Source organism: Condylostylus longicornis, unplaced genomic scaffold (assembly GCF_029603195.1).
Source record: "Condylostylus longicornis isolate FDR11 unplaced genomic scaffold, ASM2960319v2 ptg000091l, whole genome shotgun sequence".
Classification (NCBI taxonomy): Eukaryota; Metazoa; Arthropoda; class Insecta; order Diptera; family Dolichopodidae; genus Condylostylus; species Condylostylus longicornis.
This window is the reverse complement of record NW_026578059.1, coordinates 1,927,940-1,947,324: the sequence shown is the minus strand read 5'-3', so window position 1 is coordinate 1,947,324 and position 19,385 is coordinate 1,927,940. Positions and strand designations below refer to the sequence as shown.

The 19,385-nt window shown below is 21.7% G+C and overlaps 2 protein-coding genes across 2 annotated transcripts; one reads left to right on the top strand and one right to left on the bottom strand.

Moving 5' to 3' along the window:
* Nucleotides 1-6,112: 6,112 nt before the first annotated feature.
* Nucleotides 6,113-13,317, top strand: LOC129613730 (putative uncharacterized protein DDB_G0282133). Its single transcript, XM_055527917.1, has 6 exons — nucleotides 6,113-9,865; nucleotides 10,452-10,751; nucleotides 10,954-11,771; nucleotides 12,237-12,348; nucleotides 12,460-12,665; nucleotides 13,285-13,317. Exons 1-6 carry the CDS (start codon nucleotides 9,823-9,825, stop codon nucleotides 13,315-13,317), a joined length of 1,512 nt encoding a protein of 503 aa, XP_055383892.1. The 5' UTR covers nucleotides 6,113-9,822.
* A 1,124-nt stretch (nucleotides 13,318-14,441) lies between these two features.
* On the bottom strand, nucleotides 14,442-19,138 carry LOC129613748 (zinc finger protein 37-like). The gene is made up of 7 exons (XM_055527948.1): nucleotides 18,691-19,138; nucleotides 18,199-18,394; nucleotides 17,523-17,676; nucleotides 16,742-17,451; nucleotides 16,439-16,661; nucleotides 16,241-16,360; nucleotides 14,442-16,173 (listed from the first exon to the last, which is right to left on the bottom strand). The coding sequence occupies exons 1-7, from the start codon at nucleotides 18,691-18,693 to the stop codon at nucleotides 16,035-16,037; spliced, it is 1,545 nt and encodes a 514-aa protein (XP_055383923.1). The 5' UTR covers nucleotides 18,694-19,138; the 3' UTR covers nucleotides 14,442-16,034.
* Nucleotides 19,139-19,385: the final 247 nt, after the last annotated feature.

Here is a 19,385-nt window from a genome sequence, read left to right as displayed (position 1 = left end):
TCTAAATTGTATTTTATTAAAAATATTGAACATAACTATCAGAAAAAAATGTATTATAAATTTTTCTTGTATACTTTTATTTAATCATGGCTTAGGATACAAATTAAAAAAAAAAACAACCAAAAACAAACAATAAACAAAGTGAACCCAAATTGTTAAGTATATTACGGAATAAAAGAATAAAGCAAAATTTTACACATTTCTGAACATAAAATGTTCAGAAGAAGTCGAGCAAAATGAGGTATAATCGCCTTAAATTAAGCTGCCGGCTATTATAAATTATATTTTGAAAATTTTTTAAGTAAAACTGTAGGACTTAGTACATCAGCTTCTCCTACATCTCTGGATGAAGCCTTTGTAAATGTATGCGTCAATTAAAATTTAGATCTAAGTTAAATATTAACATTGAAACTTTAACTTAAATTGACCATATATTTGAATTTTGATTAAATATCAAAACTTAGATAGTTCTGATGCATCATAAGTATTTGCAAGGTATTACAAGATGAACAAAAAATCAAAATAAAATAAAGTATGCTTTTACATTACGTCAATTACAATTCATATTGGGATCACTTTTTGAAAACAAAAACCAAAAACATATTATTTGTTTGTTTTTATTTCCTTTTTTTTCTTTGCTTTAGATTTGTTTTATAATTGATATTTGTATATCAACATAAATGTATTTTTTTTATCTTAAATTTTTTTAATACAATAACCAATAATATTGTTAAGTGAATCATAAAATTGAAAAAGAAAATTAATTATAATAAATAATAATTAAAAAAAAAATATAGTATAACATTCATTCGGTATCACAGCAATCAAACATAAATAAATAATGTTTTTTTTTACTATTAAATTTGTACAATAATATATATATAAATATATATAAAGATATATATATACATATATATATATATATAAAGAAAAAAAATTAACAATGAAATAAGAAATTACAAAGAAAATAAATAAAAAAAAGATGTATAAAATAAAGCTTTGCATGTAAAACACAATTACAGCAGCTTCAGATTACATAGTGATGGGACTTTATTATGAGAAGGCATATCACATATTATATCTGTTCGATAAATAAAAAATTTGTTATATATATAGTAAAAAAAAAAACAAAAAAGGATTCTATCGGATTTTTTAATTAATTGATTACCATCTGTTCATAAAACCCTGAAAATTAAAAGTTGATCTTATGTGCTGTAAGTGAGCGTGCGATTTGAAATTTTTCATAATAAATCAATAGATGGTGCATTAATGCATTTTAAAAATTAGCCTGTCTGTAATAACAATATATTATAATCTGCAATATGCATATATTTATATATTTTTTGCTATATTTACTTATAATTTTATTAACCGAATAAATAATTTTGTGTAATGTTCTCTCCTCATAATATAAGCCTAAGTATATACATATTATATATTTTTTTTTAAAGTAAGTTTAACATAAAATATTTTATGTACTCCAATTATAAAATTCGCTTTTTTAACTAAAACTTACGTTAAATACAAAAAAAAGAAGTGGTGTTAAGTTTTTTGTTTTTGGAGGAAAGAAAAAAGCGGGTTTAATTTTTTTCTCTGAAATTATATATAAAACACCCTTATTTCTTCCTTTTTGCGACACTACCATTGATGGCATACCAGAGCACTTTCCTAAATTCAATATATATTGATTTGAAATATACTTCATTATTCAATTACGTAACAATTAAAATTTTTTCGCTGAATAAATAAAATATTTACATTACATCTACATTTTGAACAGTGCGGCAGCCATCACCTGTCAAACAAAGACAAAAAACCTAAAACCAAAAAATACAAAAGTATATACACAATTCATTAGACAAATACAGGCACAAAAATGTTTTGTCTTACATAAATTAGTAACATTAACAATGTATACATACACATTATGTATAAAAATTACATACAAAATCTAAATATCTTTTATTAAAAAATTAATTAATTAATTAATTAATTTTTTTTTTGTAAGAATTTTGATAGAAAAAAAAAACTAAAAACAAAAAAAAATTAAAAGGAGAAAAAATTTTTTTCTTGTACGGTTTGTTTTAAGAGATCCCCATATAACATGCCGCTAATAAACTAGAGAGCAAAATAAATCTCTTGCTTAAAACAAAAAAAAGTAAAAAATAAAAAAAAACAAGTTAGAATCTTAATTTAGAAATAATTAAAAAGAAAAGGATAGATTTTTTTTAATAAAAGTAATTAAGAAAAATTAAATTAAAAAACTTCTAACTAACATAAAAAATAAGGCAAAAAAAAGCGAAAATGAAAAAGACAACAAAAACTATGAATACTCAATAAAAAAAAAAATTAATTGAAAATTAAGAAAATGAAAAACGAAAACAAATATAAAAATCAAAAAGCAAAATAGTTTATTACATAAATATTTTAATTGTAATAATATTGATGATGAAGAATTTCAATATTAGGATTCTTCTCTTCCAATCTCTCCTTGCGATTTAGATATTTTTAATGATAAGATGGATGGATCATCTGCTATTATCAATTATTGTTATTATTACTACTAACAACTCTAAATTTATATAAGTTTTCTCTCCTTATCCATATTTGATTATTCATCAAATTAGAAGTACAATTATATATATATAATAAATATATATATAAATATATTATATATTTTTGCAATTGCATAAAAAAAAATTTCATAATAATAAATAAACACACTCTTTAAATCATTTTGTTAAACTTACATAAAGTTTTGTTAAACATATACATATATAAGCTATTTTTTATACATATATACATTTATACATATATAAACGATTAAAAATTAATTTAAGATATACCCTGATTTTAAAATAGCAATAGTACTACGGTCCATAATTGCAAAATTTAATAAAGTTAATGTTGTGTTAATACACAAAATTTTGGTTATGAGTTATATAATTCTTGAATTATTATTATATTAATAGGCGTATTACTTGAAATCTGCAGTCAGAATTTATTTATTAATACAAAAATAAACAATTATAATTCTATATTATAAACAATGATATTAGTATTATTGCAATTTAAAAGTCAGTAGAAGCGTTATCTGTATTTATTTATTTATTTAGTTCATTTAACTATTTACAATTTCATATGTTTTCTTTACAATTGTTTTATATAACTAAAAGTAATTCAGTTAATTCATTTCTTCAATAATTATTTGAACAATATTTAGTATTTTATCCATTTAATATATAAAAGCATATTTTTAGTTTTTCTTTTCTAAAAAAATCTTACTTGAACATGATTTTTTCGAAACCCAGATTAAAATTCCGTAATCAAATTTTTTGATTCAAAATAATTTGCCAATTGGTCACTGACAATTTTCTCCAAAAAATGTAGCTTCAGCTAACAATAATAGATGATCAATCTGAATTCACTGTTTTATTCATTAACAGAATAATGGCCTTTTTTATTGTTTATATTTTTTAAAATTAATTTGATCTTATTCATAGATATTTTTCAAATTCGAATACATTAGTATTATTGGTGTTAAGTTAAAGAAGCTAGTAGGTGGTATGTTATTATTGATTTTCTTTATAGTGTATAAAAATTAAAAATTATAATATCTGAGAAAATAATTTTATTGATAAATGGAAAATAAACACAGGATAAATATTCCTGTACATATGTTTCACTACTTACCTCTATCATTATATGCTTTTTTGTTTTTAAAAGATGAATAAACTTTTAAACACTGAATTTTTTCAGATTGAATCTTGTTTTGATTTATCATTGAACTAATTATTTTTTTCGCTGACACTACTTAATTCTACAGATAAATCACATGCATTAAATGGCTGTGTAAAACATCAAAATTTTCAAATTATTTCAAATTCAGCAATACATATGAATGGAGAAAATTGACAATAAAATATTACATTTCTATTTTGAAGAGATTTTTTTAATAAAAATAATGGTTAAAAGTAAAAGACGAAAAATTCATCTTAATAATGACGGTCAATTATTGCTCTATAACATCCCAATTGCAATCACACTTTTATATATTTAAATGTTTAAATATGTATTTTTCATAGTGTTACATAATTCAGTAATTTTTTTTCATCATAAATACAAAATAGGTTAATAATTCATTTTTCAAATAAGTGTTGTTAAAAAAAATAGTTTTGAAACATTTTTCTTAAAAAGAACAAATAAATCTCAAATCATCCTTTTATATCATTTTCATTTCATATTTAATCTCTGTCACTATATAATATGTATATTGTGATATTTAGTAATAGATTTAATAATAAAAAAACACCTGGCCTATTAGAATTTGTTAAATTACGATATCAATACAAAATTCAGCTTGTAGCTTATAATTGCTGAAATATTGTATATTAATTATCGTATTTACTCAGTTTTGAAATCATAAAATCATTTTAATTGTATAGCACTGAGCAATTTAACTTTAATTTCATTATTCAGTCCTATCATGAATTTCGTTCGCAGCTCTGAAAATACGAATATCATATTATCAATTACGAATTACTAAAATTCTTCTCCGAATATTTGTAATGGAGTAATCATAAGCAACTTAAAGAGAATAGTCATATTATATTTTCAAAATTTGATTTTTTTTGTTTGTGTTTGAATTTGAGTTACTCTAACACAACTACCATAAAAATAAATGAATTCTTATTGCCAAAAAATTTCTTTTTCCACTTTTCAAAAATATTCAAAAACTAAAAAAAGCTGAAAAACTTTCATTAAAAACGAGATATTTTTCAAAATTCTGTTTACTGATGAAATAGCAATCAAAAAATATAAATAAACATTTGATGGTTGAAATAAAATACTGATTTTGACTCTCCGAAAAATTATACCGCCATTGATGATTCATAATTTATACGAAAGGAATTCGTGATCATTCAAAAGTCTACGTCGTAGTTATGCTCATAATTCGTAGGAGACTACGAGTGAAATTCATGATAGAGCTGATTATCTCTATTAATATAAAAACAAAAGAAAAAAGTTTAACAATGTGATAAAAAGTGGGGGTGTGATGAAATGTGTTTTTTTTTTTATTTTTATTTTTAATATAGAAAAAATTAGAAGCTTTAATTTTCTAATAATTACAAAAAAAAACATGTTGTTAAGGTCACGTTTAATATGTTATATAATTAAAAATAAAATTTAATTCTATGTAAAACACACAATATTTAATAAATAATATTGTATTGAAATTTATATCGAAAAGAAAAAAAATTTAAATAAAATTGAAAAGTAAAAAAAGAAAAAAAAACACAAGAAATTTATTTATTTTTTTTTGTCTTATAAGTTACAATCAAAATTTAAAATTAAAAAAAAATAAAACCAATGCCAGATTTAATTAGAACTCATAAAATAGAAAAAAAATAAATAAATAAATTTAAAAAAAAAGTAAAATTATTTGTTTAAAACTACCGTTATTTTTAACTTACCACAAGGCTCGTGATGAATATTCAAAAATGCAAAATAAAAAAAACAAACAAGGAAAAAAAAACAAAAAAAAAAAATACCTATCATTATTAATTATGCAAAAAATTTATAAAAAACAAAAAAAAACAAACAAACAAATTTAAAAAGGAAAAAATAAATTTTTTTTAAGACTTAACAGTGTATGTATTAAAAATATGTAATGTGTGTATGTATTTAAATAATTCAAAACAAAAAAAATAACAAAATAAAAATTTAAGTAAAAATTAATCTCTCTAATTTCAAAAAATCCTTAAAAAGAGAAAAAACAAAAAAAAATTAACGAAATTTAGATAATTAAAATATTGAAAACAAAATTGAGATGACAACTTATATTTAAAACATTTTACTTTTATTTCATAAGACGGACGGACAACTTTTTTAGTGGTTTATATAAACAAAACGATTTTGTAAAATTAAAAAAGGAAGGTATCTTCCGACGACTTCTAACCTGTCTTTATTATATTTCTCATCAAATATTCTTTGCTTTTATTATCTTCGAATTCGGATCAGGCAGTCATTGGGAGATACGCCATATTATGTGATTCAATTTGCAGAAATGGAAAGGTAGTACCATTACCTTTCTACTTTTCCGAATACGAAAATCGAATTACGTATAGTAAGGTTCCACACGATTCACTGTTTCGCTAAATTTGGTAATTCGGTCCAAATCTAAAAATAATAGTCTGAAATTTAAATTCAATTAGATTATGTATTACTTTACATATTCATGCAAATTTAATCATAGATTATAATAACATTGATTTAATTATAGATTTTAATTAAATGAAGACATTAGAGTTAATCTTTATTTTTATATAAATGATGTGAATAGGTTTTTTAACTTATGTTTCTGAATATAGAAGATTGAAGAATGAAAAGGAAAGTTGTCATCATGTTTTTTTTTTAATATGTATTATTTGAAATCTCCTCAGTACTTAAGTATTTTAAAATATAATTTTAATTTATTATATTTTTTATTCCTTTTTGTTGTCCTTGCAAAACGAATTTATTTCAAAAACTATAATTATAAAATGAAAATTGAATATTAATTATAAAAAACAAGAGTATAGAAAAGACAAAAAAATATTTTTCATAAGTTTTTTTTTTTTTTGTTTTTCTTTTTTGTGCAAGAACAAAAATACGAAAAAAACACATTTGCACACAAAAAAAAAATTAAGAAAATATATAAAATATATATAAAAACCAGTTTAATCATGTTAAAAATTGTGATAAATTTCATGTGATCACTATCATTGATTCAAAATTGCAGTAATACAGTATTAATTATACAATCCCTCAATTCAAACTCGTAAGCTGAATTGTATATGTATACTCTATTATTAAAATTTCGAAGTCGGTGTATTTTTGTATCACTTTTAAAATGAATTTTTTTGGTATTTATATATTTATTTTTTTTTTAAAGTCGTAAAAAATCGCTGCCTTTGAAATTGCAGTAACATGGTAATAAAAAGAAGCTGATGAGTTATAAAATTGCTGAATTGCTTGAAATTGTGTTCTTTAAAAGACAGACTTAACAGGACTTTTTGGCCTGTTTAGGAAAAATTAACTTAAAAAATCTTAAAAATATTTTTTAAACTTGTTTGATAAAAATTTTCAAAAAAATGGGTACTAAAAAATGGTAATTATACTATATGATATAGATTTAATCTGCTGCTTTGGAAAAGCATGTTTCAAAAGCCCTCGTATGACTTCAAAATCCAAAGTATAACATAATAATGGTATTAATACACAATTCAACTTATAAATTTTCAGATTACTGAATTGTTTATTAACATCGTACTACTTAATATTATTTTGAAATAGTCAAATATCAAAAAAATATTTAGAATTAAAATTTTTAGATTAATAAAAAAAAAAGTACCTTTATATTTAAATTGAAATTACAGTAATACATATGTATATATATATTTAGCAATTCAGCAATTATAATTTATAAGCTGAAAATATATTAATTAAGCTCCGCAATTAATATTAAATTTTTGAATACAGTCAAGAAAAATGCCAAAATAAAATATTTTTTTGTTAAATTTAACATGAAATATTGGTGTATTATATATATATTTATATTCAATATTTTTTATGAAATATATAAAACTGATAATAATTTACGATTGAAAAACAAAAGAGAAAAAAAAAACAAAAATGTGTGTATGTACATATATGCAATTTACAAATTTATGTTAAAAGTCTGTGATTATCGAAGAAAAGAAAACTATATGTTAAAATTTTTTAAAATTCATAAGGCAAGAATTATTATTAAAGTGTAAAATGTTTAAAATCATATATTTAAAAATAATAAAAATAAAAAAAAATTAATAAAAAAATAAAAATGAAAAAAAGAAGAAAAATGAGAGTACTTTGTAAATTTAATAATTTAATTAAAAAAATTAATTAATTTTAAATGGAAAATTAAAAAGTAATAGAGTAAAAATATTGAACACCGCCCCGAATAAAAATTAAAAAAAAAAATACTTTCATAAATATTAGAAGGATTTTTTTTATTCTTTAACTTCAAAAACTTCAGTAATACTGGGGCCTTACTAAGTAATTCGATTTTATTTTTATATTTGCAGAAATGGTAACAAGCAATCAACTTGTACGGTATTATCTTTCCATTTCTGCAAATACGAACATCGAATTACATAGTAAGACCCCTGGATTGCTACACAATTTCAGCTTATAAGTTTATTATTGCTGAATGGAGCCTGTCATCATTGTTTTTATCAATAATTTTTAGCATATCATTAAAAAAAATAACCGTCAAAAGTAGTAATTGTCCATATTGATTGTAAATTTTGTATTGAAAAAAAAAATTGGGTGTCATCATTATGAAAAAAATTAACGTAATATACACTGTTTGCCATTTACAAATTGATTTCCTTTTCAATTCACTTTTTTGTGACAGTGATGACAAGGCCAACCAATATTACTGTAATTTTTGAAGACTTACACGAATTTTATGATGGCAAAAAAGAAGTGAAATATTGTCGAACGTTACAGAAATATTTAAAAAAAAACATAATTAAGAAAATAAAGGACAATATGTATCTAAAAAACAAAAACCAAAAAAAAATTTAGCTTATAAACTGTCTACCAATTTTTTAATATATTTTACCACGGTACTTGTGCTTACTACAAACCTCAAAATTATTTTAAAATTTCTATCTCAAATTAAATGAATGTAATAAATGAAATATAAAAACAATAAAAGGGCTTTTTCGGTATTGCATGATGCGCTGCAAGTTTTTAATCAGAACTAAAAAAGCTTTTTTGCAATATTTGGTGTACTACAAACTTTTGTGTGATACACAAGTATGTCAGAATGACTTTAGTCAGCTGTTCGTTTAATTAATCAATTCTAAATAAAGAATTAAAAAGAAAAGAATCGCGAATTTATTTCAAATTGGTTGAAAATGAAATTATTTCAGGGCATAAACGAAAAAAGAAAGATAAATTTAAATTTAACTTAAAATTTTAAACAATTTACTTTAGTAAATTTTCAATATCCGATTTTTTAAAATTTTACTTGCAGCATGAATGACAGAACATGTTGCAAAACAATACTTCGATAAAAATACAAATACAGTTCTTCAATAAAAGCCATACTGCATGTCAAATCTAACTAAGAACTGAAATACCGAAAAAGCCCTTTACTTGGCTTTCGATTCAAAATTCATTGGAATCGTTTTACTGAATTGTATATAACGATTGTTAAATCAGCTCCAGTAATAATAAAGAAAAACTGATAATATTTATGAATTATGATTGGATATTTTAAGAGAAAAAAATAAAGAGTAAAATTTTGTTATAGCATTTTTTAAAAGTAGCACATATTTGGGTAAAAATAGTCTTTATTTTAAAGTGAATTTTTCTTATATATTGGTACCATAGTTAAGGACACAGAACTGAACAGAAATGTGTACATATATATATATAAAATAATAATAAGAAGAAAAAGAAGATCAATTGTAAACATTTCAATTCTAATTTTAATTTCTTAAAGTTGTATGTGTCATTCAACTTGTATAAAATTTTCTCTCATAGTGTGGTTTGTATTTTTTGAAAAAAACCTCCAGCAAGGATAATTTTTATTCATATTTATATTTTAAGCATTTTATTTTCAGAATTTCAACAGATTGTTTCAAGTAACGCACGGCGGCTCTTAACATAAAAAGTATAAAATAAATAAATTAATAATTTTTTACATTATTATTTGAAAATTTCAATTAACTTAAATAAAAAAATATTAATTAATCCAATCAGGGGGAAAGCGTAAAATATACATAGAAAATGAATAATTCTTCAACAATAGAAGTGAAAACTCTTCTTTATGGTAAGCAAAAATATATATGTATATTTAAAATTATAAACTTTTGTTTTTTATTCAACATTTTTGCATTACTGTGGTTATAATTTGGGAATTTTCTATAATTCAGGCGCCTTGCTATGTGTGTAATTCGATTTTCGTAAAACGATTTTCGTATTTGCAGAAATGAAAAGGTAGTACCATACAAATTGATTGATACTACCTTACCATTTTTCCGAATACGATAATGGAATTACGTAATAAGGCCCCAGTTCTAAGCTAGATCTTATAATATAAAGCACGTTCAATAAATTCAGAGTGCAACATCTGCAAAAATAGCATGTTCGAAAATTACTTTAAAACTATGAAAATTTTTTTATAACAACATGCAACAAAAATAATGTTGATTATTGAAGAATTTTGACTCGAATATATTACAAAATCTGCAAAAGTAAAATATTCAGTTTCTGAAAATTTTCTAAGTACTTATGTATGAAAAAACTTTCAAGATTTAATTTAGAACTTTTAGCGACATGTCCGAATTATCTGAAAATCCAAAAACAATTGAAATTTTTAATTTAAACCAAAATTTTTTTTTATTTCATTTTTACAGATATAAGAAAATATTTAAAAAAAAATTTATTGGAATGTCATTATCAAAATACATTAAAAAATAATGAAGAATTTATAAAGGAAGAAGAAAATATAAAAAATTTATTGATAAGATGTGAAAAAATTCTAACAAAATCAATAATAGATGAAAATGAAAATAAAATAATTAATCCAAATAAAAGATTTTCTTGTAAAAAACAACTACAACAACAACAAAATCAACAAGAACAAGAGTATCATTATGATAAAAGTAATCAAATTCCATGCAATTCGGAATTTAATACTTTAGATGATGAAACAGGTAAATGCTTTTTTTTAATTCCATTATTGATACGGTGTTAACACAATTCAGCTAATACTGAAATTTTGAAGCCGTTGCCTTTTTAATTGCATTTCTGTTTAAAGATGCTTATTTTATATAGTGTGGTAGTGAGCTCAACAATTTTAATTAAAATAACATTACGTCATTTAATGTAATTAATTTATTGTATTTTTTCTTGTAGATATATCATCGTTAAACGAATATGGTGATGTTAATATTGACCGTTATTTATCTTGCGTTTATCATAGTTTTAATGAAAATAATAATTATGATAAAACATGTTTTAATACAAAAAATTTAGAAATAATAACAAAAACAAACGAAAATATAGTCCAAAATATTCCTGAAATATTATCTAAATCAAAAACACATTTTAGTTGTAAAAGGGCACTATTTAAAAATGATATTAATAATGAAGATGAAAACAAAATTAAAAATAATGTTAATAATGATTTTAAATTTAAAATGAAATTATCTCAATCAATTATGAATTTATCAAATGGTAAAAATAATGAAATTTTGTCAAAGAAAAATGAAAATAAAATAAATAAAATTAATTGTTTATATCAAAATTTAAAATTAAAACATATTAAGGATTTAATGAATAAAATATTAAAAATGGGTTTTTTATTAAAAATTGAAAAAAAGAAATTTCTATTTGATAACTCTAAAGAATTATATTGTATTGTAATTGAAAATTGGTTATTATGTTATGATATTTTTAATAATAATAATGACGATAACATTATTGATAATAGCAATGAAAACAATATTTTTGATAACATGAATTTAAGTACATTAAATGAATCAGAATTATTATCATTATTATCAACGTCAACATCAATATCATCAAAATTTTCATCTAGTTCATCTTTATTATCTTTATTAAATTTAATGCCAGTAATATGCATTAATTTAAATAAAGAATCTATTGAACATTATGGTGATGGCAAAAAACGTGATATAACATTTCAAATTTTTAGTTCAAACAATCAGAGTGTAAATAATCATAATAAGAATAATAATAATATTAATAATAGTAATATTAATAATAATAATAATATTAATAATAATAAAAATAATAATAATTATAATAATGATAATAATATAAGTAGTAACAATAATAATAGTAATAATAATAGCGATAATAATAATAACAATAATAATAATAATAATAATAATAATAATAATAGTAATAATAATAATAGTAAGAATAATAATAATTGTAATAGTAACAATAATTATAACAATAACAATAATAATAAAAATAATTTTAATAATAATAATAGTAATAATAATAATTGTAATGATAATAATAATATTGATAGTGGTAAAAAAATAAAATTAATATTACAATCTAGTAATGAAATTGAAGCAAAACAATGGATACATGCAATTGAAACAGCAATTCGTAACGATTATTATAATTTTAAAACAGCAAATGATTTTAATGAAACTAATAAGAATAGTACTTGCAATAATAGTTCTGATGATAATAGCAATAGCGAAAATAATATTGATGATATAAACAATGATGATGTTAATAATAATGATAATGATTATAAGACTGACGACAGCAATAATAATTTACAAGATAATAATGATGTTAAGAAAACAAAAGGAAATGGAATACAAGTTAAAGAAAATTTTATAAAAGAAACTAGTTTATCATCATCATTTATATCAGCGTCATCATCATCATTTATAACATTATCTACTTCACCTTCGTTATTATCAAACTCACCAAAAATACAATCGAAATTTTTATCAACAACACCATTGTCAACATCATCTCTTCAAATACCTTCGTCACCAATAATTAATTGTAATGATAAACAAAATTCAAAATGTGAAGACATTTATGAAGAACCAATGCATATTACATTAATTAATGTTCATAGCAATTTAAATGCAATTGATAATTTAATTGAAAATGATAAAAAGAAAATTCGAATGCAAGAAACAGAAATAAAAGAAAAAAAACAAAGTATGAAATCATTTTATCATCAACCAAATGAAACAATAACAATGAATTTGAAATTATCAAAAAGTGACAATAACACTATATTAAATGATTCACAAAATAATTATCATAATATTAAACTTAATATTGATAATAATAATGACGTATATGAAAATAGTAATAATAATAATAATAATTCGGATAATGATGAATATGAAAATTGTAATAATAATAATTCGGATAACGATGAAAAATATGATACACCAAGAAAATTAAATATTAATACACATAACAGTAGTAGTAATGATAATAATAGTAATTCTAAAAAAATTGAAAATAATAATAAAAATATTAAAATAAAATCTCCGTCTTTTAAAAATTGGTTTTTCAATCGTAATTATAACAAAAATGAAAATGATAGTAGCTTCATTGATATTAATAATTGTAATATTTTAAATGATAACAAAAATTGTAATGATAACAATCCTTCTGTTACAAATAACCTCAGTATAAAAGAAAGTAAAGTTAATAAAATTATTAATCAATTAGAAGCGAATGGACATTTCCCAATTAGAAATATAAAACAAAATGTAAAAAAATAAGAAATTCTTTTTCCCCCACCCGATTTCAATTTTTAAAATTACCATATATACGGATTTTTGTGCAGAACTCAATTTATGAGTTCTATTATTGTCGAAATGTGTGCCAGTTAGTATTGCTGAAATTTTGAAGTCAAGGAAATTTTTTTCTTATTTAATATTCATTGTTTAAGATAAAATATATAAAAAAAAAATATTGAATACCTAACCAATAATAATAATCTTATTGTACTATTTTTTCTTGACAGTAATAATAATAAAAAATAAAAATCATTTTAAAGAAAATAAAATACAAAATTAGTGTTTTTTATTAATTTTAATTTTCACGTATTCCTTTCGATGAATCACCAATGGCAGTATCATTTTCGGAGTGTCAAGATCAGTATTTTATATCAACTATCAAATGTTTATTTATATTTTTTTGTTGCTATTTCAGTAGAGAGAATTTTTAGTGACTGTGTCTTTCGTAGACTTTTGAGGGAATATTTACTACGAACGTAATTTATGATTACTCCATTACGAATATTCGGAACAGAATTTTTGTAATTCGTAACTGACAATATGATATTCGTAATTTTCCGAATTTCAGAGCTACGAACGAAATTCATGTACTCGTATTATTGTATTACTTATACCACTGTTCAATTACATATCTGTTAATAAAGTAAAAAGTGAAAGCTCATTAGATGTTTTTGTAAGTGTTTAGATGGCTAATTTGTTCCTTAGTGCACATGCTTGTCTATTAATTCAAAAATTAAATATAAAATATAATTAATATATATATTATTATATATAATTAATATATATATTAATATATATATTAATATATATATATTATATAATTAATATATATTAAAAATAAATATAATTAATATATAAAATTGATTTATACGAACAGAAACATTTGTAGACTTAGACGCAGATGAGATATGGATTTCCATAGAGTAACATTATCAATGGAAAATTAGGACTGGGCTTCTCTTAATTAAACACAAATTTTTAATATTTTTATTTCGTTCATCATTTTCAAAATAGTTTTTTATTCAGTGTTGTTTTTTCCTTTTTTTTTTTTTGTTTTGTTTTTTTTTTTTTTCTTAAATTTTTTTTTGTTTTTTTTTTTTTGACAATTCAATTATCTTATTATGTACAGTTATATTTATATTTATATATATATATATATATATATATATATATATATATATATATAGATTTTTTGTAATTTTTTAAAGTTTTATACACAGTCGCACATTATTATTAATATAATTATTTTTCGGTTTTCTTTTTATAGTTTTTGTGTTTTCCTCTTATGTTTTTTTTTGTTTAATAGATATCATTTTTTATTTTGAGAAATATAAATCTCAACAAATTTTTTTAAAAAATTTTATATATACATGTACATATAATTTAATTAAATACTCCTATTTAATACACATATTATCTATATATTCACATTTAATACAATATGGACTTTAAAATACACATGAACTTTGTATTTATATAACCATTTTCCGGAATTAGGAATTGTAATATATAAAAAAGACCCTGACTTCAAGATTGCAGCAATTACGTTATTGATACAAAATTCGGCTTATGGATTTGAAATTCCTGAATTGTGTATTAATACGGTATTATTGCAATTTCTAAGTCAAGGAAGAGCTTAATTGTATCCACTTTTATATGTAATCCTTATTTTTATGAACTTAAAAATTAATTTCAAATTAAAAACCAAAGAATCAAAGTGTGAATTTGTTTTTTTTCAAATTTCAAATTTACAAAGTGCTTTATATATAATTAAATTCAATTTTATTTAAATTTAGAAAAATATTTTTTTTTATAAAAAGTACGATAATATTTTCCTGAAAGTTTTAATATTTTTATATACATATATGCGTATATATATAAACGAACATATGTATATAAATATATATATATGCGTATATATATATATAGCATAGGTAATGTATAGATACAATGGCCTTTTTTTTAAATATCTCACTTAGCTTTTAAAAAGCATAATATTGATATTTGCAAATCTAAAAATTATCATCCATATTCAGTTAGTCGCATCACTTAAGGTGATAAGGTATTATTGAAGAGTTTTTTTCAGTATATATTTTCAAATTTTAGAAATGATTTTATTCAGAAAATTATAAAATTTTTGAACAACAACCCATCACGTCATGTGATGCGAATAACAGAACATGGTATGTTCTGGTAACAAAAGAAAGACAAACGACCATTGGAGCCTTGTCTTAGTTAGGCAAAATTACCAACTTTAAGAATAAAATATTGCATTATTATAAATTATATAAATGAACTTGTAATTGAGAAAATGCAATTATAACAATAATATTAATTTCTCTTTTTTTCATTTCAATTTTAACATTACTATTTTGCATAGTACTTGACTTGAATATTGCAGTTGAAAATTACAATTGAAATTCACAATCTTCATAAAATGAATTGTGTATTTAATACCCATCTTACTGCAATTTTGAAGATAAGATATTAATTTATATTTAGCTAATTTCTCCTCAATTTTCATACATTTGTTTTTATAATCAAAATGATTATTCTATGTAAATATATATATATATATATCGTATATATATATATATATATATACATTTAATTTTTTCTCGCCTTTTTTCTTTTACTATTTCTATTTTTAATATTAATGAAATTACAAATTTCTATAACTCAATCTGTGTACACAATATATGGTGAATAAGGACGATCATCCAAATCAACACCCATACCTCCCGTAATTTTGTTCAAGTTACCAGTAATATTTGATTCTGTATTTGATATTGAATTTCTATTATTTGAAGAATTACGTCTAAAAACAAAAAAAAAGCAAAACCAAAATGGAATTAAAGAAAAACAAGGAAAAAAAACTTATTTACTTTGCTTTCGCATGCGTTAGAATGTGAGATTTTAAATTTGTTGACTGCGCAAATTTCTTATTACAGCCATCAAACGGGCAAACATATGGCCTATCACCAGTATGTATTCGAACGTGTGTTCTAAAAATATTCCAAAAAAAAAATACAAGATAACTGACAATAAATTTAAAAAAAAAATATTATATTAAATATTTTTACCTTAAATTAAAATCAAGCGAGAATCTTTTTCCACATCCCTCAAATGTACATTGAAAAGGTTTTTCACCGGTATGAACTAACTGATGTCGCTTTAATTTAGAACTTTCTACAAATGCTTTTCCACACTCGGCACATACATGCACCCTTGGTCCATGTGTATGCAAATGCTTTCTCATAGCTGAATTATCACGGAACATTTTACTACAACCTTTATGAGGACACGCTATAATATAGAAAACAAAAGTAAAATTAAATTATGTAGAAAAATTTGATAAACATGCATAAAGTATTTTCATATTTTACCAATTGTTCTGTCATGTGAATCATTTCCATTCGAATTTTTTTTATTCTTTAATTTATGGCCAGGTCTTGCAAATTCAGCTAATTGTTTTGGATCAGACAAATCTAAGCCTGGTATACAATCAATATTATGATTTGGTGTTTTTTTACCAGTCATATATTCAGTATAATCTGGATCTGGTTCCGGATTTGATCCTTCATCATCTGATACCCCAGATGCCCACATTGTTACACTAAATTCACCTTCCATTGTTTTTATTTGAACTTGTTTTTGTTCCCATTTTCTTGGTTTAACAGACGTTGATAATGATGTTGATGTTGCTAGTATTGGTAAACTTTTTGGATTATCAATTATTTTCCCTTGAAAATTATTTATATTCTGTGGTTGTTGTTGCTGTTGCAGGCTCTTATGATTTCGTTGTTGTTGTTGCTGCTGTTGATTTTGATGTTGTTGTTGTTGCTGCTGACGTAATATAGCTGGTGATAAAGGTTGTATGGTACCAGTTATATGTATATCATTTATAGATATTCTACTACCACCAATTGTTATTTCACCTCCTGAAAGTTCTTCCAGAGATAATGATGATGACTCGTTATTATGTTGTGATTTTAAATTATTATTTATTAAAATTTCCTTTTTAAAATCGTCATTATCTTGACAGTTACTATCTAACATTTTATTTTTACTTTTTGTATTAATAATTTTACGCTTCCTTTTTTTTGATAAATTAAAATGTACGAGTTAATAAACAATGAAAAATTTGTGTGTTTATTTGTGTTTTACCTAGATGGTCCTGGGGTAGATTCAACTAAAATTTCATTCGGAAAATCTGCAATATTACCACTATCTATATGATATAGCTGACTTTCACCTAAAATTTCATCTTGAGGTTGAATACCAGCATCAGTTTGTAAAATTACTTCTTCCGATATAAAAACTAAACATAATTTATATTTATTAAAATTTAGTAAAAATATCATTTTATTATTCACAATTTAATATGATGCTAACTTTTCTAATTTATATTGGTTCAAAAATTTTTATTCTAAGTTTTATATAAATAAATTGGATTGCATTAATTCAAATCATTTTATAAAATTATTTTGAAGAGAATTGAAAAATTGTTAAATATAATTGTTAAATATAATTGTACCATCAAAAATCTATTTGAAATGCAATTGAATTATATTTATGGAAACCAAATATTATTTAACATATTGAATTCTGTACGAGAAGGAATTGAGTACAAGACTTACAGACCATATTACAAATTCAAATCAAGTTAATTAATTTCTTATTTTGAGAATTTTTGAAATTGAGCATTGTTATTGAATATAATATTTCACATTTCATATATTACTATTAATGAAAACTGGCAGGTAGGTACATATATATTAAACCTTTTGATTAAAATTTTTTTTTTTGTTTAAAAAATTTTTAGCTTTTATATATTACATACGACCATCATCAACATTTTGCATCATTAAACCAGTTGAATTCTCTGTTTCACAAGTGACTTCCTCATATTGATCATTTGCAACATCTATTTCATATTGTTCATATGAAATATCAGTAAAATGTTCTGTATCAACAACTTCAACAATTGATGAATCTGATATTTCAACTTCACACATAATATCTTCATGAGCCATATTCTTCATCATCATCATCAGATGATTCAAATGATGGAAAAAAACAGCAAAAAAAAAGATAAAAAAAGTACAATTAGATTATTAAAATATTTGTATTTTAAGTATTATAAAATCGTAAATATAAAATGTGAATGGGTAGGTAGGTATATGAAATGTTAACCAAAATAAATGCAAGATTAGAAGAAACAAATATTAAAATTTAATTATTCCATTATAAAGAAATATAATAAAATAATAGATTTTTGTTATATATCTTTTAAAAGATACTAGACAATTAAACAATTTTTTTATAATCTAACCATTGTTGATTGTGTTTAAAGTGCTGAAGAAATTTTATTATATTGTAGGAGCAATAACACACCAAGCAAGAAAACAAAAACAAAAAAAAAGAAAAAATGTTCCTTTTTTTATTTTTCTCTGATTCTAATTTATTTTATTACAATAAAAATGTGTTTTTTAACTAAATATTTTCTTTTATTCCCTAGAAATTTTTTGATTATATTGATTAATTGTAATAATTGGAAATTTATTTAAAAACAACTTTTAATATTGAAAACATTTGATTGAAAAAGGTTCACTGAAGAAAATCAAGAAAAAAAAATAAAAGTTGCAATCCCCAAAATTTATATCACGAAATTTCCCAAATTATAAAAATTTTTCAAACATTTTCTGGATTTAATTAAATAATTTTTGATCTTATTTTGGCTATGAATATGTGCCATTTCTTATAAAATTTTAGCAAATTCGTAACATTTTTTCCTTTTTAATTTTATTTTATTTATTTTTATTCTTATTATTATTATTCTTTTTTATTCTTTTGGTTTTTTGTTTAAAACGTGAATTTACTTAAAAGATAAACAGCTGATTTTAAATGTCATTTCTAATGTAATCAAAAAATGTTTTAAAACGTCAAAAATAAATAAATATCAAATTTGAAACATTAAAGGTAAATATGAGTTGCCGTTTTAATATAATTATTAAATATGACAACTTA